This window comes from Caretta caretta, chromosome 4 (assembly GCF_965140235.1).
Source record: "Caretta caretta isolate rCarCar2 chromosome 4, rCarCar1.hap1, whole genome shotgun sequence".
Taxonomy (NCBI): domain Eukaryota; kingdom Metazoa; phylum Chordata; order Testudines; family Cheloniidae; genus Caretta; species Caretta caretta.
In genome coordinates this window covers 106,632,440-106,650,078 of record NC_134209.1, presented here as the reverse complement: position 1 = coordinate 106,650,078, position 17,639 = coordinate 106,632,440, and the positions used below count along the sequence as shown (strand labels likewise).

The following is a 17,639-nucleotide window of genomic DNA, read 5'->3' as shown; positions in this document are numbered from 1 at the left end:
CCCTCCCCTTAGCCTTTACATCTCCATTTAGACTGTAAGATCTTCAGGGCAGGAGCACTCTCTATAAACCTCCTTACACATTTATATTGCTAATGAATAATAAGGAACCTTGAGCTGATAAAGATGACTAGGTAGAGAGGGGAAGTAGCTACTATAAGTTTAACTAGAAGATTAGGAATTATACCTCAAATTTACTTTTTGTGGGGGCAATTCTCCAAAGGGACTTTTTTCTAGCAAGGTTGATCCATCACTTTTTTTTTTTTTTTTTTACAAATTTTGCTCTGATTTCCATGGCTTGCAACAAAAACTCTCCCACAGCAACTTTCCATAGAATTTAGTCATGCAAACAAAGGTTAATAAGGCCCACAGCAGCAGAAGTTACTGTAGCACGTATAGTAATAGGAGTATATGGTGTAAGAACTTGTGTATTTGGAACAGATTGTTTTGGTAAACTAAAACAACCATGAAGTTGCAAAGCAAAGCTGAGAGCAGCTATACCCCACAAAGTCAAAGGATATTCTGACACACTAGTCCTTGCAAAACACTCATTAATTTAAATCAAGGTTTGCTTAGTAAAATGACTTCACACTTTGAAGCTGGAAAGCTGATCAGGAGTGGAGAGATCAGATTAAAATGTTCAAAGCGTCAACAGAAACCGAGACAGTGGTTCAAAGTGAACATCAAGGCTTTAAAAAAAAAACAGCAATGAAAAAACTTATTTTTCATATCTTCTGTGGCTGCCCAATCTACCCTGCTCACCCTCTGGCTTTTGCGCACAACTTCTCTTGTTAGTCCCCAACCTTTTTAAATTTCTTCATCCACTCCCCCATGAAGAAATAACTGGAGTATTTTCTGTGGCTGGGCAAAAGAAGATGGTTATCACTGTGGTGCCTCCCGAAAACTCTCTGCCCATAAATTGCCTTGTATCACTTTCACACATGCGCATGCTGAGTGGTTTGCCCCAGGTCACACAGCAAGCCAAAGCCAGGAAGAGAACCCTGATCTCTTGACTCCCAGACCTCTTCTTTAACCACTTAGTAATGCCACCTCCCTTTTGGTCACAGTTAGAATGGAAGCAGTGTGTGGATTATTATTAAAGCTGTGAGGCATTCACAATTTGTGAAACTCTATGTAAGAACTGAATCGCTGGGGCACTTAATGTATATCGTGCCTCAGATCCAGGTTGTACATGGATCTATTCTAGTCTGACCTCCTGCATAACATAGGCCACAGGACTTCCCTGAATTAATTCCTGACTCAAATCCAGTAGCTGTGATTGGACTAGAGCACATCTTTTGTGATTGGACTAGAGCACATCTTTTAGATAAAACATCCAATTTTGCTTTAAAACTTGCCAATGATCCATCACAACTCTTGGTACATTGTTCTTGTGGTTAATTACTCTCTGTTAATGTCTTATTTTTCAGTCCTGAATTTGCCTAACTTCAACTTCCACCCATTGGATTGTGTTCTGCCTTTGCTAGATTAAGTACCTACATGGGAACAAATATTTGATAATAGGCTTTTCAGAGCTTCACAAATAAGTTGTCCATTTTACCATTGTAATCGTCTCAGTTTTAGCCATATACATTAGTAAATCTTACCTACAGGTAGTACCTTGCCCCATTCTGTATGCCCTCAACGACTTGGTGAACAAATAGCATGTTTCATAACATGCTTTCAGGCAGTCTACCTATGACTGACTCTCTTGGGCACACCACAAGGTGAAAGGATGCCACTAGACTGGGGACCTCTGAAACAACAACGTAGTGGGTGGAGGAGAGGAGTTGGTGGCAGAAAGTCTTAATTTTTTCCCATCTGTATATAAATGTTCCAGGTATAGTTTTTCCTCTGTAAAAATTCTACCAAAGTAACCACTTCATTGCTTTTGTATATCTCCAGAAAACCCGCCCCCACCCCTGTTTTTTGTCAGCAGTGCAAATGTTGTTTTGCATAGCTCTTGTTAACAATGTGCTGCCGCATCCATTTTCACAATGCAAACTCTCCTTGATGCTACATGGGCGGGGTGGAGGTTGCATACCAAAAAGTAGAAAATACTCACTATCTGAAAGAAAGGGAGAGAATTGTTCTGAGACCGCTATAGAAGAGGAGAAGGAGCAGACTGTTGCATTTATCTTTTATTTATAATGTTGCCACCAGGAGTGTCATAGTCCATTTTGAGGACAGACCATTCAAGCCTACTTCAAAAAAATGTATTGTATTGGTCTGTCTTTGGAGGTTAACAGAACCAGTTCGGCTCCATAAAGCATTGAAGGAATAAAGTGTGCAGTCGGATAAGCACTCTTTTAGTGATCTGATAGGACATTATAACGGCCCCTGTCCTGACATAGTGTCCCCTTAAACCATCTCTTCATCTGCGTTACTCTAACAGGTCACCATGGTACACAGACTGCCTGCAACAAATGAAACAGTAAAGAAAAAATTTGGAGCACTGGTGGGGGCGGAGGGTTGTTACAGTATAATACTGTCACAAAGAATTATTGAATCTTGCGATGGTTTCCTTGGTTCCCTAATAAACCCTGCAAAGTCTTGATTCACCACCCAAAAAACTTCTGCTGATCAGAGTTGTCTGCTCAGATGCACAGACGAGTGTCTCATGCTGTGAATTTGCTAACTAGTCTGTGGAGAAGATCACACTGATTCAGACTAGTCAGTCAGCCTCTGTGCTGGCAGAACCACAGTGGAGTGTAGTCAGAATGTGGGACAACAAATGAGACCTCCTCTCTATTTGATCTTTAAGCAGACTCATTCCTTGGCGCCTTTGGAACTTTTGAGGCGCTTTAGCCTACAATGTGGACTCGTGTCCTCCATGGTAGCAAAGCAACTGTAGCAGTACCCAAAGTCCTTGGATTTCACTGACTCTTGTCATTTTGATTTTAGGCCTATGTATGTTATGCAGACAGTGCTGGTTTTATCTGTTGATCTTCTGTTGATTAAATGCTAATGATCTATCCATGCACATTTATTCTAGATTCAGTAGCCTTTGATAGATCATAGATAAGGTGTTTCTGATATGCCTACCATCTCTGGTAGGACTATAAAGAACTACACTTGAGTGACTCTAATTATTTTTTAAAATAAGAAAAGCAAGCCAGATGACTCAGGTAACTATAGGCAAGTTAGCCTGACACCAATCCAGGACAAAATAATGGAAAATTAAATGAGATTTAATTAAGAACTAAGGATAGGAAAAAATTAAAGCCAGCCAACATGGTTTTATGGAAAATAGGTGTTGTCAAAACAAATCTGATTTCAACATTTGATAAGATTACAAGTTTTTGGTTGATAAAGGTAACTTTGTCAATGTAATATGCTTGGATATTTGTAGAGAATTTGACTTAGTACCATACAACATTCCAATTAAAAAATAGTCTTTATAAAATATCCGAGCTCACAAGAAATGGATTAAGAACTGATAAGTGACAGATCTCAAAAAGTAGTTATCAATGAGGAATCCTCAGCGAAGGGCATGTTTCTAATGACTTCTGCAGGAATCAATACGAGGCCTGACACTATTCAATATTTTCTTCAATAATTTGGAAGTAAATATAAAATCAAGGCTGATAACATTTGTGGATGACATCATTTACCACTCTGCCAAATTTTTATGAGGGCAGGGCAGTCATACAGTGATCTGGATCACTTAATAACTTGGTCCCATTCAAACAAAATGTGTTTTTAATACAGTCAAATGCAAAGTTATATCTAGGAACAAGGAATGCAGATCACATCTGCAGAATGAGAGAGAGCGGGCCTGTATATTGGAAAGCAATGACTCTCAAAAGGATTTAGGGGTCATGGTAGACAAGCAACTCAACATGAGTGCCGAGTGCAATGCGTTGGCAAAAAGGGCTAATGCAATTCTTGGTGGTATAGACAGGGGAGTAGGGAGGTTATTTTACTGTGTGTGTGTGACACTGGAATACTGTGTCCAGTTCTGGTGTCAACATTTTAAAAAGGATGTTGAAAAATGGAGAGGGTGCAGACAAGAGCCACAGAAATATTTTGAGGGCTGAAGAAACTGCCTTTCAGTGAGATTTAAAGTGATCCATCTGTTTAGCTTCTCAAAAAGAAGAGTGAGAGGTGGAGAGGAGAGTTTGATGCTTGGGGAAGAAAATACTGGGTACTGAAGGGCATAGCAATAACTAATGTCTGGCAGCGGAAGCCACGCAAATTCAAGTAAATTAGGCACATTTTTTAAACAGTGAGGGTGATTAACCTACAACAAACTATCAAGGGAGGTGGTAGATTCTGTCTCTTGACGTCTTTGGATCCGGACGAGATGCCTCTCTGTAAAATATGCTTTAGCCAAATGCAAGTTATGCTTTAGTCAAAGACAAGAATTTATTAGGCTCAATGCTGAGGTAACTGAATGAAATGTAATAGCCTCTGTGATACCCAGGAGATCAGACTAAATGATCTGATCTTTTTCTAGCCTTAAACTCTATGAATCTATGACCTTACAGGTAGTATTGTGAGCTTTGCAGTGAGGATTCTCTCTTGTTGTTGTGTACCTGAGTTCAATCTTGTCATCCCTCCTACCCAATGTGGCATATGAAGCTGTTACTAGATATTGAGAGACAGTGTAAGCTGCATTGCCTTTGGAATTTCTCCTGTACTACTGTTTCTGGCTCATCCAACCTGGAGAGTGTAGCTCAGGGGTGGCCAACCTGAGCCTGAGAAGGAGCCAGAATTTAACAATGTGCATTGCCAAAGAGCCACCGTAACACATCAGCAGCCCCCCGTCAGCTTCTCTTTCCACCCCCAGTGTCTCCTACCTGCCAGCAGCACTGCCGATCAGCACCTGACCCTCCATCCCTGCACCTCCCGCCCACCGCGATCGGCTGTTTTGTGGTGTGCAGGAGGCTTGGGGGGAGGAGGGGGGAGCAAGGGCTTCCCCCTGGGGGAAGGAGTGGAGTGGGGCTGGGGCCTGGGGCAGAGCCAGGGGTTGAGCAGTGAGCACCCTGCAGCACATTGGAAAGTTGGCGCCTGTAGCTTCAGCCCCGGAGTTGGTGCTTATGCAAGAAGCCGCATATTAACCTCTGAAGAGCTGCATGTGGCTCTGGAGCCACAGGTTGGCCACCCCGATGTAGCTGATCAGATTTGCCAGTAACTAGCTGCAACGCTGAGCCAGTGAGGGTTAAGCAACCAGCAGGCTGGGTGACCTGGAAGCAACACTTACGGATATATTAGAACATTGAAATGGTGACTATCGGCAAGGAATGGCCCTGTGTATCAAAATCATGTTAAATAGACTAGGGATCCTTAATATGTATGCTGTATTGTTAGAGAATCAAAGGGTAGATATTAAGTATATTTTGTTAAACTTCTAACAAGATATAGGTAAACACAATGTGATCTAATTACCTTGTAGATGCTAAAATTCTGTTCCTGTCTCAGTGTTTGATTACTGTATTCTATTGATTCAGAAATCAAAAGGGGATATCCTTTAGATGGGACTTAGGTGTTAATAATATTATTGTCCTTCATTTCCCTTTGAACCTCATAATTCCACATAGCAAACCTCCTGTGACCTGTTTGAATGGTTAATTGTCTTATGCTAAAGAATACAAATAGTTAGCAGTGTATGCCTAGGAAACAGAGATTCGCTTCAAAGCAACAATATGCATTATCCATCCTTCATCTAAGGAAGGCCTGCTAGGACCATTGCTGTCGAGAGGCTTTTATCCATTGGCCTTAAAGTACAAAAGAAGCTTCAGGCCTGATCCTTTTCATCCCAGATCTGCTTAAACTTTGACAGAGAAAGTCCAAGTCTCAAGCCTGAGGTCTCCAGGTTTAAAGGGAACTGTATTTTGGCTTCTTGATAACAAGTGTGGTATTACAGAAGCTGTTTTGTTGCTGAGTTGGTGAATCTAATTATAGAATAGACCACCTGTTTTTGGAATTGTCTGCCCTATTCCTTGCAATTTGTCTTGAGTAGGCATTCTCAGTGTGGCCCCTCCAGGCAGTATGGTCACACTTGCTGAGAGCTCACTGACCTTGAGAGCTTGTTCAGATTTGTAACTTGGAGTCTTTTGGATCTTCATCAGGATGTTCAAACAACCGGAGGCCAAAGGTACTTTTTTCATTTGTGCTTGGCTAGCAGGCTGTGATATTTTTTTCTTCAGGTGCAGCCCTCTACAGTTATCCATGCCTTTCTCATGTCTGTGGTGGATTACTGTTATGTGCTCTATATGGGGCTACACCTGAAGAACTTTCAAAACCTTTAGCAAATGCAGAATACTGCAATTCACTAGTTTTATGTGTGTCCAAAAAGGAGCATGTTACATGTGTCCTTTAGTCTTCACTAGCTTCCTATTTGTTTCTGGTACTACTCAAGGTTTTGGTTTTTAACCTATATTTAAGGTCTAAAGGGCTTGGATTCAAGATACTATATTCTTATGTGATACCACAGCTCAAACACCTCAGCTGATCTCAAGTGCTAATAGCCCCAAGGTTTAAAAAAGCGTGGAGAGTGTCTTCAGTGGGGGATTTTCTACTGTGGAACATATATTGGCCTCTTTCTCCCTGCTTTGGTCTGACAGAGTTCAACTTTCAGGGCATATTGCAAAGACACTCTCTTTTCCCATGCTCTTCCTGGAGATGTGTGGGAAGAGTTGGGGGGAATGTTTAAGTTTGATGGCTTAAGTGTGTTTTTAGGAGGATAAAGATCAACTTAAATTTTGTATCCACTTTGTTGAAAAGATGGACATGTGTGACCTTTGAATATGTCCTTTTAAGAAAAGAGGAAAATAGGTTTGCAAATTATAATCGCCATTTAAATAACAGCAGAGGCCAGCAATATGAAAGCATGTATTTTAAAGTACCACGACAACCTACTTACAATGACTTAAATACCCCCCAAACTAAGCAAATTCAGAGTTATGATTACATTCTATCTAGAACTCACAACGTGTCAAATGTCCATATGAACTGCCAGACTTAATCAGCAGATAATATAGTATATGATGCAAAATTAAGTGTAATAGCTGGCACAACTGTGGAAGTTACGGTTGGAGCCTTAACACGAGTTCCTCTCTTTTGGTAAGTGCTAATGAAACCCCTAATATACCCTTTTAAAAACTAGTTTTAATACTATAATCTAGGTACAGTATATTACATAAAGTAAATTGGATAACATAAATAAAATAGTACATGGCCTGGGAATATTTACCTGGAATGCTTTCCAGTTTTCTCCGGAGTTCCTCATTTTCTTGTTGTAGTGAAATTACCTCCTGCTCTAGCTCTTGACATCGGGGACAGTATCCCTCCTCCTCCTCATCCTCTTCCTCCTCTGGAAGTGTAGATGATGATGGGTGACCATGGGACTCAGAAGTTGCTGGGGATGTCCATCCACCTAAAGTGTGTACTGGAGAGGTTGAAAGTGGATCCACATCTGCCAAATGGCCAAAATCATTTACTGATGAGGTGTTCTGGGATGCAAAGCTCCCAGAAAGCAAATAGTTTTGAAGGGAATCAGTAAAAACCCTCAGAAAGGCTGAGGTTTGTTGTTTCTTTTGAATATACTGCATTTCTACGTCTAAATTGTCTGACGTCTGACTATGGACCATTTTCCCCAGCTGACACTGCTCTTGTCTTTCACTATAGCTTGTGCTTTCCTGCTTTACACAAGAAATCATGGACTGAGAGTGATTGTTGTCCAGTAGTTTTCCACCACAATTTAAAAGATTAAGAACCCGGCTGCACTGTTGGGCAAAGGCATCCAGAATCATACGACTCTCTGAAACAGAAGAAAAGATGAATCACAGCAAACTCAAGCAAAAGATGTCAGACAGTACTAGCTAGTCTTTGTCTCTCTCACTCACACACACACACACACACACACACTAATGATTTAGAGCTGTTTACATTGTATTTTGAACATATTAAAATTGTTTCCCACTCTAATACTTTGGTAACATTTGCGATTTAAAATCATCCTTACTTTGCTTCTATTCTGAGAGTACCCTGGTGACCTTGCTGTTAATCAGGAGTGCATTGGGATGATAATCCCTTTGAAAGAGTACTACACTAAGCAGTGACTAAGACAAGAAAATGAGGAAGAAAATACATTTCATACAATTTGTTACAGGTGTAAGGCCAAATAAATATTTGTCTTGTAGCAAAACAAGCTGTGAGACAGGGGTGAAAGTAAGATAAGACTTACCAGTACAGGGGCCTGGCTCCGCCCCCCCCCTCAGAAAAGGCGGGGCTGGGAGTCAGTTTCCCCAAGCCAGCCCTTCCATGCTGCCCAGCCTGCGCTGCCTGCGGCTCCAGCAGCGATTAAAAGGACCTGGGGCTACAGCTGCTGCTGTGGTAGCAGCAGTGGCCAGGAGCCCCACGCCCTTTTAAATTGCCACACCCTGGGGCAGCTGCCCCTTTTGCCCCTCTTGTCGGTAGCTTTGGCCGGGGAGTGGGGGGCAGCGATGTTAAAGCACTTCTGTGGCAGCGCTTTAATGTCAGCTGTGTACGGGCCGGTACCGGCGGCCACTCCTTACTGGTATGCTGTACCAGCTCACTTTCACTTCTGCCATTAGATGTAGATACTTACTTAATTTTTGTGCTCTATGCTCCCCACTTCCCACCAAACCTTCCAAGCATGAGTTGTTCCTTGCTGTGTTTAGTTTTGTGCTTAGACCTTGCATCTCCTCCTCTGAATATGTCCAGATTCCACTGATTCAAGCGTGAGCACTTGACTCATTCCTGAATCTAGAGATGTTAGTCTCCCTTAAATACTACGATGTGTGTCTGTGTTTTGGGAGTCCAGCTTGACACCTTGAAAGTAGCCTGATTTTCAGAAAGTGATGAACACAGCAGGCCCCTTGAAAATCAAGCACCTTTAAGGTGTCTCAAGGTAGGTACCTAACATCCTTAGTTGCTTTTAAAAATCTTGGTCATAATTTTTAAAGAAGGTGACAGGGCCTAACACCACACAGTTAGCATGAAAATACAGACTCCCCCACATGCTTTCAAGAGCTGGTGCGTCTGTTAGCTCCACAAGGCTGTTTATTCGCGGAAAAATCTACTTGCTCCTCATGAGCTTAGTACACCTCTCCCTGAAGAGCATTTGAAATGACATGGGTTAAGATTCTCTTCACCATTCTGACCCCTTTACACAAGGTAAAGGGACAAACCAGCATAAGTCTTTAAAATTCCTGGATCCAACTGAGGGAGAAATCTCCTGGCACAGGAATGAGGATGACAGCCGTAGGCTGGCTTCTGAGGACCCACAAACAAGCTCCTGTATAGGCTGTGCGCCAGAGGCAGGGCTAGACTAAAACATATATAGTAGCTTTCTCCTACCACTCTTTCTTTATTTTAAAAAGGTAGGAAAACCTCCCACTCCCAGCAACTAATAAAACCACCATTACAAAAGTGCTATTACATACAGGAACACCTGCCCTCTTAAGTCATGGAAGGCACCATGCACTCAGCCTTGTACCCCAGTAGCAACGCTACATAATACCTATATAGGTTTCAGAGTAGCAGCTGTGTTAGTCTGTATTCGCAAAAAGAAAAGGAGTACTTGTGGCACCTTGGAGACTAACCAATTTATTTGAGCGTTAGCTTTCGTGAGCTACGGCTCACTTCATCGGATATACATCACCTATATACTTCAGTGTAATCTCACATTCAGTGTTGTTTACTATCTCTATTAAAACCTTATGTAAGTACTGCTGTCTTTAACCCTTAGAATGATGAACCAGAAACCATATGGTATAGCCCACCAGATACAATGTAAACAAATACCGAGATAAATTCCAGAAATGATAGTGATACTAGTGATACTGGAGCTTTCTAAATATAACTCTTTTATTTTATGTCAGTCAGAATGTAAGCACTAACAGTCTCAAGACGTGGAATCTCTCTAATTTCTTCACTTCCCTTAGCAAAAAAGAAAAAAAATCAAAGGATAATATTGATTGGAATTTTGCAATCCTAATACACAGCAATTTTTTCATTCATTTTAATCCTATAATCCGATTCCAGACCTGAAGTTGTATTTACTGTTTGCATTTTAATCACCATGGTCCCAATTGACGAAGCAGTTACTCACACTTTATGCATCCTTGTTGCAAGGGGACAAAATATGAAAACAACTGAAATAGGATTAAACACGGTACAATTTTTTTCCTAAAAGATAGGAAAATATAAATGTAAAATATAAATGTTGGAATACCGTATTGTACATTAAAATCAGTAAAGATCAAATCTACAATATACTCAAAAACAACAAATTTTTATGAAATTATAGTGCATTTGCCACACTCAATATGACAATTGCTCAAAGTGTAAAGGAAATAAGAGTATTGGCTTAATTTTGAATTTAGTATCTGATCTAGTACAATTTAACACCAAGTATGGAAAAATATTTAAAATTTTCATCCATTCTTAATATTATAAAAATGAAAGTTTAGAAGAGATGAATGAATAATGAGTTTTCATTCTAGTATTTTATGATGGAAAAACACACAGGTCTGCCCATTTAGCACATATTGCAGCAATCAGTATTTTAGCTTTTGCAGACTGCAGTTAGAAATGAAAGCATTGTGCAAAGTTTATCATCACTTAGAAATGGATAAGTTTTTTGTTTTTTATATGAACGCTATTGAATAACACCGATCCATGATTCTTAATTGATGTAATGTGAAATATATATGTATTTCCTAAGAAGTGTTCTGCTGAAATGATTGCACAGAATTAAAATTGGATCAATAGTTATCCTAGTATTACTTTAGCTCTACCTTAAGCCTCACTAACCCTGTAATTCTATTACACCAGATTCTCCCAGTCTTTACTCTTGCAAAGCTCCCTTTGTACTTCAACAGGAGTTTTGTCCACGGTGAGGATATGCCAGATCAGGCCCATAAAATACTAATAGATCATGATCAGACAATTAAAAGAATGACAGTTCCTAGCTGAACTATTTCACTTACGAGTGAGGTGTCTGAAACTCAACAAGACCAGACAGTTCCTTAGACACATAAGCATAACTACTATCTAGATGAGAAGGTGGATGTAATATCTGCTTCCTCTACACCAGAAGTTCCCAAACTTCATTGGTTCATATACCACCTTAAAATTTTTTGTGAAGTGAGTTGGTGGAATATCACTGTCATCACATCCCAAATTGTGTTATGTTTACCCCTAGTGGTAACTTCTGGGGTTTTTCTTCAGTGTAGAGGATGGATGGTCTTAGGATCAAAATACTGAACTGTGACTAAGAAGATCTGGATTTAGTTCCTAGCTCTGCCACAGACCTCCTATGTGACGTTGGCCGAGTTGCTTAGGGTAAGATTTTTCAAAGCTATGGGGGATTTGCATGCCCAATTCCCATTTGGTTCCTATTAACTTCTAATGGTTTTGGGGGGCCAAAACCCTTAGTGATTTTGAAATTGCCAACCTTCGTGCTTCGGTTCTCTCATGTACAAAATGGGGATAATGAATATTTTTCTCTTTGTTGGGTACTTAGATTGTAAGATCCCTGCGACAGGGACGGTCGCTTGCAATGTGTTTGTACAATGTTGAGCACAATAAGGAGCTAATGGAGATTGGGTTTCTAATAAATACTAAGCTATTCTTAGATTCTCAGGTAGCAGCAGTGTGCCTTTTTTCTACCTATATCTGGCCAGGAGTTCACGGTGTTCTCAGATAGGGACCTTGCCACAGTTACCTATGCCTGTCTCTCTGACCCAGGGCCTTTGTCACCTCCCAGTTGGATTTGCTGAAAAATGACCTACAAAGCGTCTATTAAAACACAGCTAGTAAAGAGTGCAGCAATCTGCTTGCGTAATAGTGGTCTACATATTGAGCATAGAATATCTATGAATCAGTCAAAAGCCAGGATGATGCAGCTGTAGAGAGGAGGTTTGTAAGTTGATCAGAACCCAAGCCATGTAGGGATATATAGATTAAGATCATCACTTTTAACTTCACCTAAAAACTAACTGGGATGTTCTAGGTAATAATCCTAAATTTTGAACACTAGGTTACTGATAGTATAGTATTCTAACAGTGACAATTGACTCTGCAATTCACTTCGTCTATTGGTCCAACAAAACCCTTATAGCTTGCAGTGTGCCCTGAAATTCAGTAAATCTATTCACTCAGGAAAGGCCTGAGTAAGTGGGGTGGCGATGATGATTATCTTGTTAGAGTAAGTCTGCCCAAGGATTATTAATACAAATTTTTGGCTTGATTTTGACAGTTTATGGAGGAGAAAACATGATTTTGGCAATTAACTGATCATTAACTATTCATGGTAAATAGGCCTAATGGCCTGTGATGGAATGTTAGATGGGTATCTGGCTGGTGAATCTTGCCCACATGCTCAGGGTTCAACTGATCGCCATATTTGGGATCGGGAAGGAATTTTCCTCCAGAGCAGATTGGAAGGGGCCCTGTGGGTTTTTCGCCTTCCTCTGCAGCATGGGACACGTGTCACTTGCTGGAGGATTCTCTGCACCTTGAAGTCCTTAAACCATGATTTCAGGACTTCAATAGCTCAGACATAGGTGAGAGGTTTATTGCAGGAGTGGGTGGGTGAGATTCGGTGGCCTGCATTGTGCAGGAGTTCAGACTAGATGATCATAATGGTCCCTTCAGACCTGAATATCTGAGAGTCTATCTATGAGTCTGAGTTGTGACTGACTGGATAAAGGCAACCCAAGGCTCTAGATATAACCCAATACAGGGCCCCACCTCTGTGCAGTGGTCTGGTGACTAGGGTGGAAGGGATCCGCTACTTCCCAAGAGAGGCAAGAATGGCAGCGAAGGGCCATTCTCTTACCCTGGGAGCAGCAGCAGGGCTTTCCCTCTCCTTGGGGCCAGTAGGTGAGAGTGGAACCCCTCACCCCTTGGAATCTGCAGCTTGGCCTCCCCAGTACTCATCCGGCAGCCAGAGTGTATAAACCAGGCCCACTGCACTCTTCTCCTGATGCACTGGTCAAGTCTACCAGGAAAAAAGTGAGTATTTACATGTCAGCCACCTCATTGTAAACGCACACCTTTTTTTTACTAGTGTAGCCATAGCTACACACAGTCATCTGCCAGGATGGTGCTGGCAGTCCTCACTCTCAGCAGTAGAGCTTGGACTTAACACTACATAGAGATGTGTGGACCAGTTTACATCTTAGAGCTATTGTTTCAGGCTATCTGCAAACTCAGGCAGACATCACTGCATTGGTTATACTGTTCATGTTTTCAAGATTTTCTTCAGAGCCATAAGAACTATAGACATTTTTAAATGAAAGTTGAACTTCTAATATAATTTCTCTCCAAAATGCAGGGTCCTAAGCATAGGCCTATAAGGCCTGTGCCTTAATCTGGCCCCACTTGTGACCACCACTCCCTTTGTATTGGGTTCTTCTTGCTTAGCCTCCATAGTTGTACGCTTTATGAGCTGTGTTCTGCATGCCTGTGTGGCTAGCTGTATGAAAGGTATGGCGTGGATGAGCAGGCAATGAGGCAAGAGCTCAACAGTGCTGAACTCTGCAAACAGCATTCTTATTCTGTGGGAGTGGGGTGTGTGGAATTGAAGTCAATGGCAAAATTTCAATTCCATACATAAATACTTGTATGATTCAATAATACAGCAGAAAGTCCAAACTTCTGCTTCTCAAAAGATAGGACTTCTGCGCAGAACATTCTATTGTAAATAAGCCCTTGTACATTTATTTACCAAACAGTTATACATATCTTCTAGAGTATTCCATTTCTGTAGAGAAATCATAAGTATCATGTTTGTTAGTACTGTGTTCCATAAGACAGTGAAATAATACTGTTAAATTATTTAAATTCTCTACTTCTTCCTCTATAAAACTATGATGTAGTGGCATGGGTTATGGAGTTTGTTCAAAGTGGTTAATTCTCAGACTATATATAGAGGATTAACCTTGTTTGCTACTTCCCTAAAATCTCTACAAATTTTAGCATATTACCAATGTGTTAGTTAAACTGGAGAGAAAATAGGCATTAAAACATAGCCATATATTCTATTAACTAGACTATCCTGCTGTTTAGTAAAGAAATGTCCTCACATTTGTTACAAAGGCAAACATCAACATACCAAATCAGGATCCAATTTTTTAAAATAAATCAATGATGTGTCAAAAATTACCAGATGAGTGAATATACCCAATGTTATCAAAACCAGATGGTGCTTCCTAATCTTCCTCCTGTTCAGTCACACCCTGAATATTTTCTGGACCATCAGTATATAAAATAGGATGCTGCTGTGTGTGATGCCAAACAAAAGCAATCATGCCTGCCAAGCACATACTATAACAGGCAGCATTTCAGCTCTGCTAGACAGAAAGTAATTAGAATGCTTTTAATGTCCAAAAGAATGATGCTGATAGGCTGCCACAGATGTGTAGATTTATGAATATTTATAGGGTGGTTTATAGCTGACACTTTTATCAGTTGAAGAAGATAAAATATCTGCCTGACTCAGAAGCCTGACAGTCAGGTTAATAAAATCTCATTAAAGAGAATGACCTATGCAATTATATAGGATTTATTGTAATTCATTTTTGATTGTACTCTGCTTAAAGATGCAATTTCCCATTTCCTGATGCCAAATTTAGGTTGCACATCAAGATCTATGTAGGTTTTAACTCCAAACCACCACTAGAAGAAAGATATGCATTGACATCTTAATATATTATGCCTTTAGAGAAAAATTATTTTGATCTCCTGTTCCTCTCTACATTGTGTGAAGATAGGGCAAAGAAGCAAGAAATCTATTTTTCTTTTTCTTAATTATAGCCTCTTAACCACTCTATTATCTGCTTTCTATGACAAAAAGCCCAAGACCATTCTCCTTCCCTGATTTGCAAATTTCATTGACTCAAGTCACTGATGTCCTGGGAACCTGGAAGCTTTCTGCCTTGTGGTGTCTCTGTACATTGATGTGCAGAGGCAGAAATCTGAGGTGAGCACTTCTGAGACATCAAGATTAGCTTTCGAAAAAGCCCTCCCAGAAAAGGCATCAACAATCTTTGATGCAGCTTTTTCTGAGTGGGTTTCCTTCCAGGAACTAATCCCTCTGATGGCAAAAGGTTTAGGCAAGGCGTGAAAGGTTTGCTTCGCTGTCTTGGAATCAACAAGGGGACAGAGGGAACCGCCCCTGCTTCCTAGTAGAGAGCGAAGGCTCGTTCTCCTTTCTGGGCAGGTTTCATGTGCGTTAGGTACCACCCTTAACGTCCCAAGGGGTGTGCAGGAACTTTAGTTATTAAGCCTGAGATAATTATGCCTCTGGCACCGCATCCTCCCCATGCTGGCAGCACATCCCCTTCGCTTGCTGGGGGAGGCTGAGCCCTTTTCCCATAGGGGAGCAGCCGCCCCAAGTGGTGGGGGTAAAGCCTCATTTTGCAGGGTCTCTTCCCCCCCCCCCTCTTAGGTGCGCTCCCGACCCCCCTGGAAGGGGGCGGCCCCCGTGTAGCCCCACGCTGCAGGGTGACTGTCCCCCGGGAGGGAGCCCCCCCGCTGCCGCCTTCCCCCGGCGCTCGGCAGCCCGCCCGCCCCTCGGAAAGTGCCGCACGAAGTTGCCGAGAAGAGTTGGTACCTGCGCTCAGCTCCAGGCTGCTGCTGATGCCGCCCTCGCCGCTGGCCGCGGCCCCCGGCTGGCCGTGGCCGTAGCGGGCCGAGGAGGAGGAGGCTGCCTGGGGCCCCAGCGGCGCGGCGGGAGTCCTAGGGTGGCCCTGCGAGGCGGCTCGGGCGGGCCCGCCGGGGTAGGAGCCGGGCGCCGGCGGGTAGTGGTGCGGCTCGCTGCTGCTGGAGGCGGCGGGCGGGAAGGGCTGCCCCGCCGGCCGGAGGTGGGGGAGCTCCACCATGGTGGGTCTCTCGTAGCGCTTGGGCAGGGCTGGTCTCTTGCTGGGGAAGGTCTTGAGGACGCTGTAGGGGCTCCTCTGCCGGTAGAGCCTGGGGAGGCTGGGCCCCTCCTCTGCCGCCTGCATCTCCTCCTCCATCATCATCAGCATCCCGCCGCTGCGGCGGCGGCTCCCCGGCCCCCTTCCCGCCGGGGCTGCGTCTGCCGCCGCCGCCGCCGCCGCCGCCTGTCTCTGTGGCACGGCGGAGCCCGGTGCGCTGGGGTGCCGGGGTGATTGACAGGCGGCCGCGCCAATGCCTGGAGGGAGACGGGAGGCAAAGAGCAAGTGTTTAGGGTAATCGCTGCTAATGATAATGGGGTAGGGGGGCGGGACTTGGCGCGGCCGCGGAGCCGGCGGCCGCCCCCTGCCCAGCCGCGGGGCGGGCTGCGCCCAGGCAGGTGGGCAAGGGCCGAGCGCGGGAGGCGCCTCCGCCGCGCCGGACCAGCCGCTTCCCAGCCCGGCCCCTGGCACAGCCCTGCTTGGGGCGGGCTGCAGCGCCTCTGGCTGTGCGGCGAGGCGAGCCGCAGAGCAGGAAGGAGAAGCGCCCCGGGGAGGGAGGTCACCGATTCCGCTGTGCCGCTGGGAGGATGCTGCCGCTCGCCCCGCCTCTGGCTCCCCTGCCGTGTAAACGGAACTTTGAGGAGATCCGAAGGGAGGGGCCCCGCAAGTTTGGCAGAGCTCGACAGCGGCTGTGATTGTGGCGGCTGTGCCCGGCTCCCGCTGCCTCTCCCGGCGCTGAGCTCCGCTCCCTTCCCCTCTCTCCGTGCTGCTGGCGGCGTGTGGCTCAGGTTTGCACGCACAGGCACCTTGCAGGCTACCTCGGTGTCTAATTGCCATTCACCCCCCATCCCCGGGTGGCTCCCTCCCTCGCGCAGGCTGCCATCGCAGCCCGTGTTCCCATTTATTAGAGTTGAAATAAATAACACCATAAATAAAAGTGTTTGGGAGTTCAGGGACTGTCAGAGCTGATTAGGGCACAGAGGACATTTTCTTTCTTATTATGCAAAAGCATTTCATGGCGAAATAAAAGCGGTTTCACTGTAACTCATGCATGTCAGATTTCTAGGAATCCGCGTGATTAATTACCTTTAACATTATTTGCAACACCCCTCTGTGTCTGCTTTTTGCAAACTGCTCAAAGGAGCCGGACACGTGGATGACTATCATCTCCTCTCAGCCCCAAACCGTTAGAGGGACAGTTAAGAAAGAACGATTTACCGGTGAAAGACAGGAAGAGAATGAGATGCCAGAGATAGACGTTTCTGAGAAATGGTGGGGATCTGGTTGAGAGGAGAGGCAGCTGAAATTGAATGATATGTTGGAGAAAAATGAACGATAACGAACCTCTCATTCTTTCATGCGAGGCAATTTCATCTTTTGCATTAACATTTCCCTTCTTCTGTCCCACTCCTCTCCGACTTCTGCTGCTCCAATTTCTCAGGATAACAAAAAACCCACTGGTTTTTTAGAGTAAAATTACAGAGCACTTTACTTAGATTTAAGGGAGGGATCAGTTCCCTGTCATCACGTGCCTTTGGCTGCTACTTATTGTGGTCATCGCTCCCCCATTTCAGCCCTATTTATTTGTTTATTTATTTTATTTATATCGCTCTCAGTGAAATGAGAAATAATCCTCCTTATTGAAGTAATTAAAGCCTAAAATCTTAAGCCAATCTCATTTCTAAAAGTAGAGTAAACTTCTTAAAGCTGGACTTTTTATAGAGATGATAGGTTTTTTGACTAGCA

At 43.4% G+C, this 17,639-nt stretch overlaps 1 protein-coding gene across 2 annotated transcripts in view; it reads right to left on the bottom strand.

Annotated features, from left to right (window-relative positions):
• BEND4 (BEN domain containing 4) overlaps positions 1-16,222 on the bottom strand; it is a 35,253-nt gene extending 19,031 nt beyond the window's left edge. For both annotated transcript variants that reach the window (XM_048848475.2, XM_048848476.2), the window contains exons 1-2: positions 15,590-16,222; positions 7,196-7,762 (exon numbers count right to left, since the gene is read on the bottom strand). In XM_048848475.2, coding sequence (XP_048704432.1) covers positions 7,196-7,762; positions 15,590-16,004 — 982 coding nt within the window. In that variant the 5' untranslated portion in view covers positions 16,005-16,222. The remainder of the gene's footprint in view (positions 1-7,195; positions 7,763-15,589) is intronic.
• Between the last annotated feature and the right edge of the window lie 1,417 nt (positions 16,223-17,639).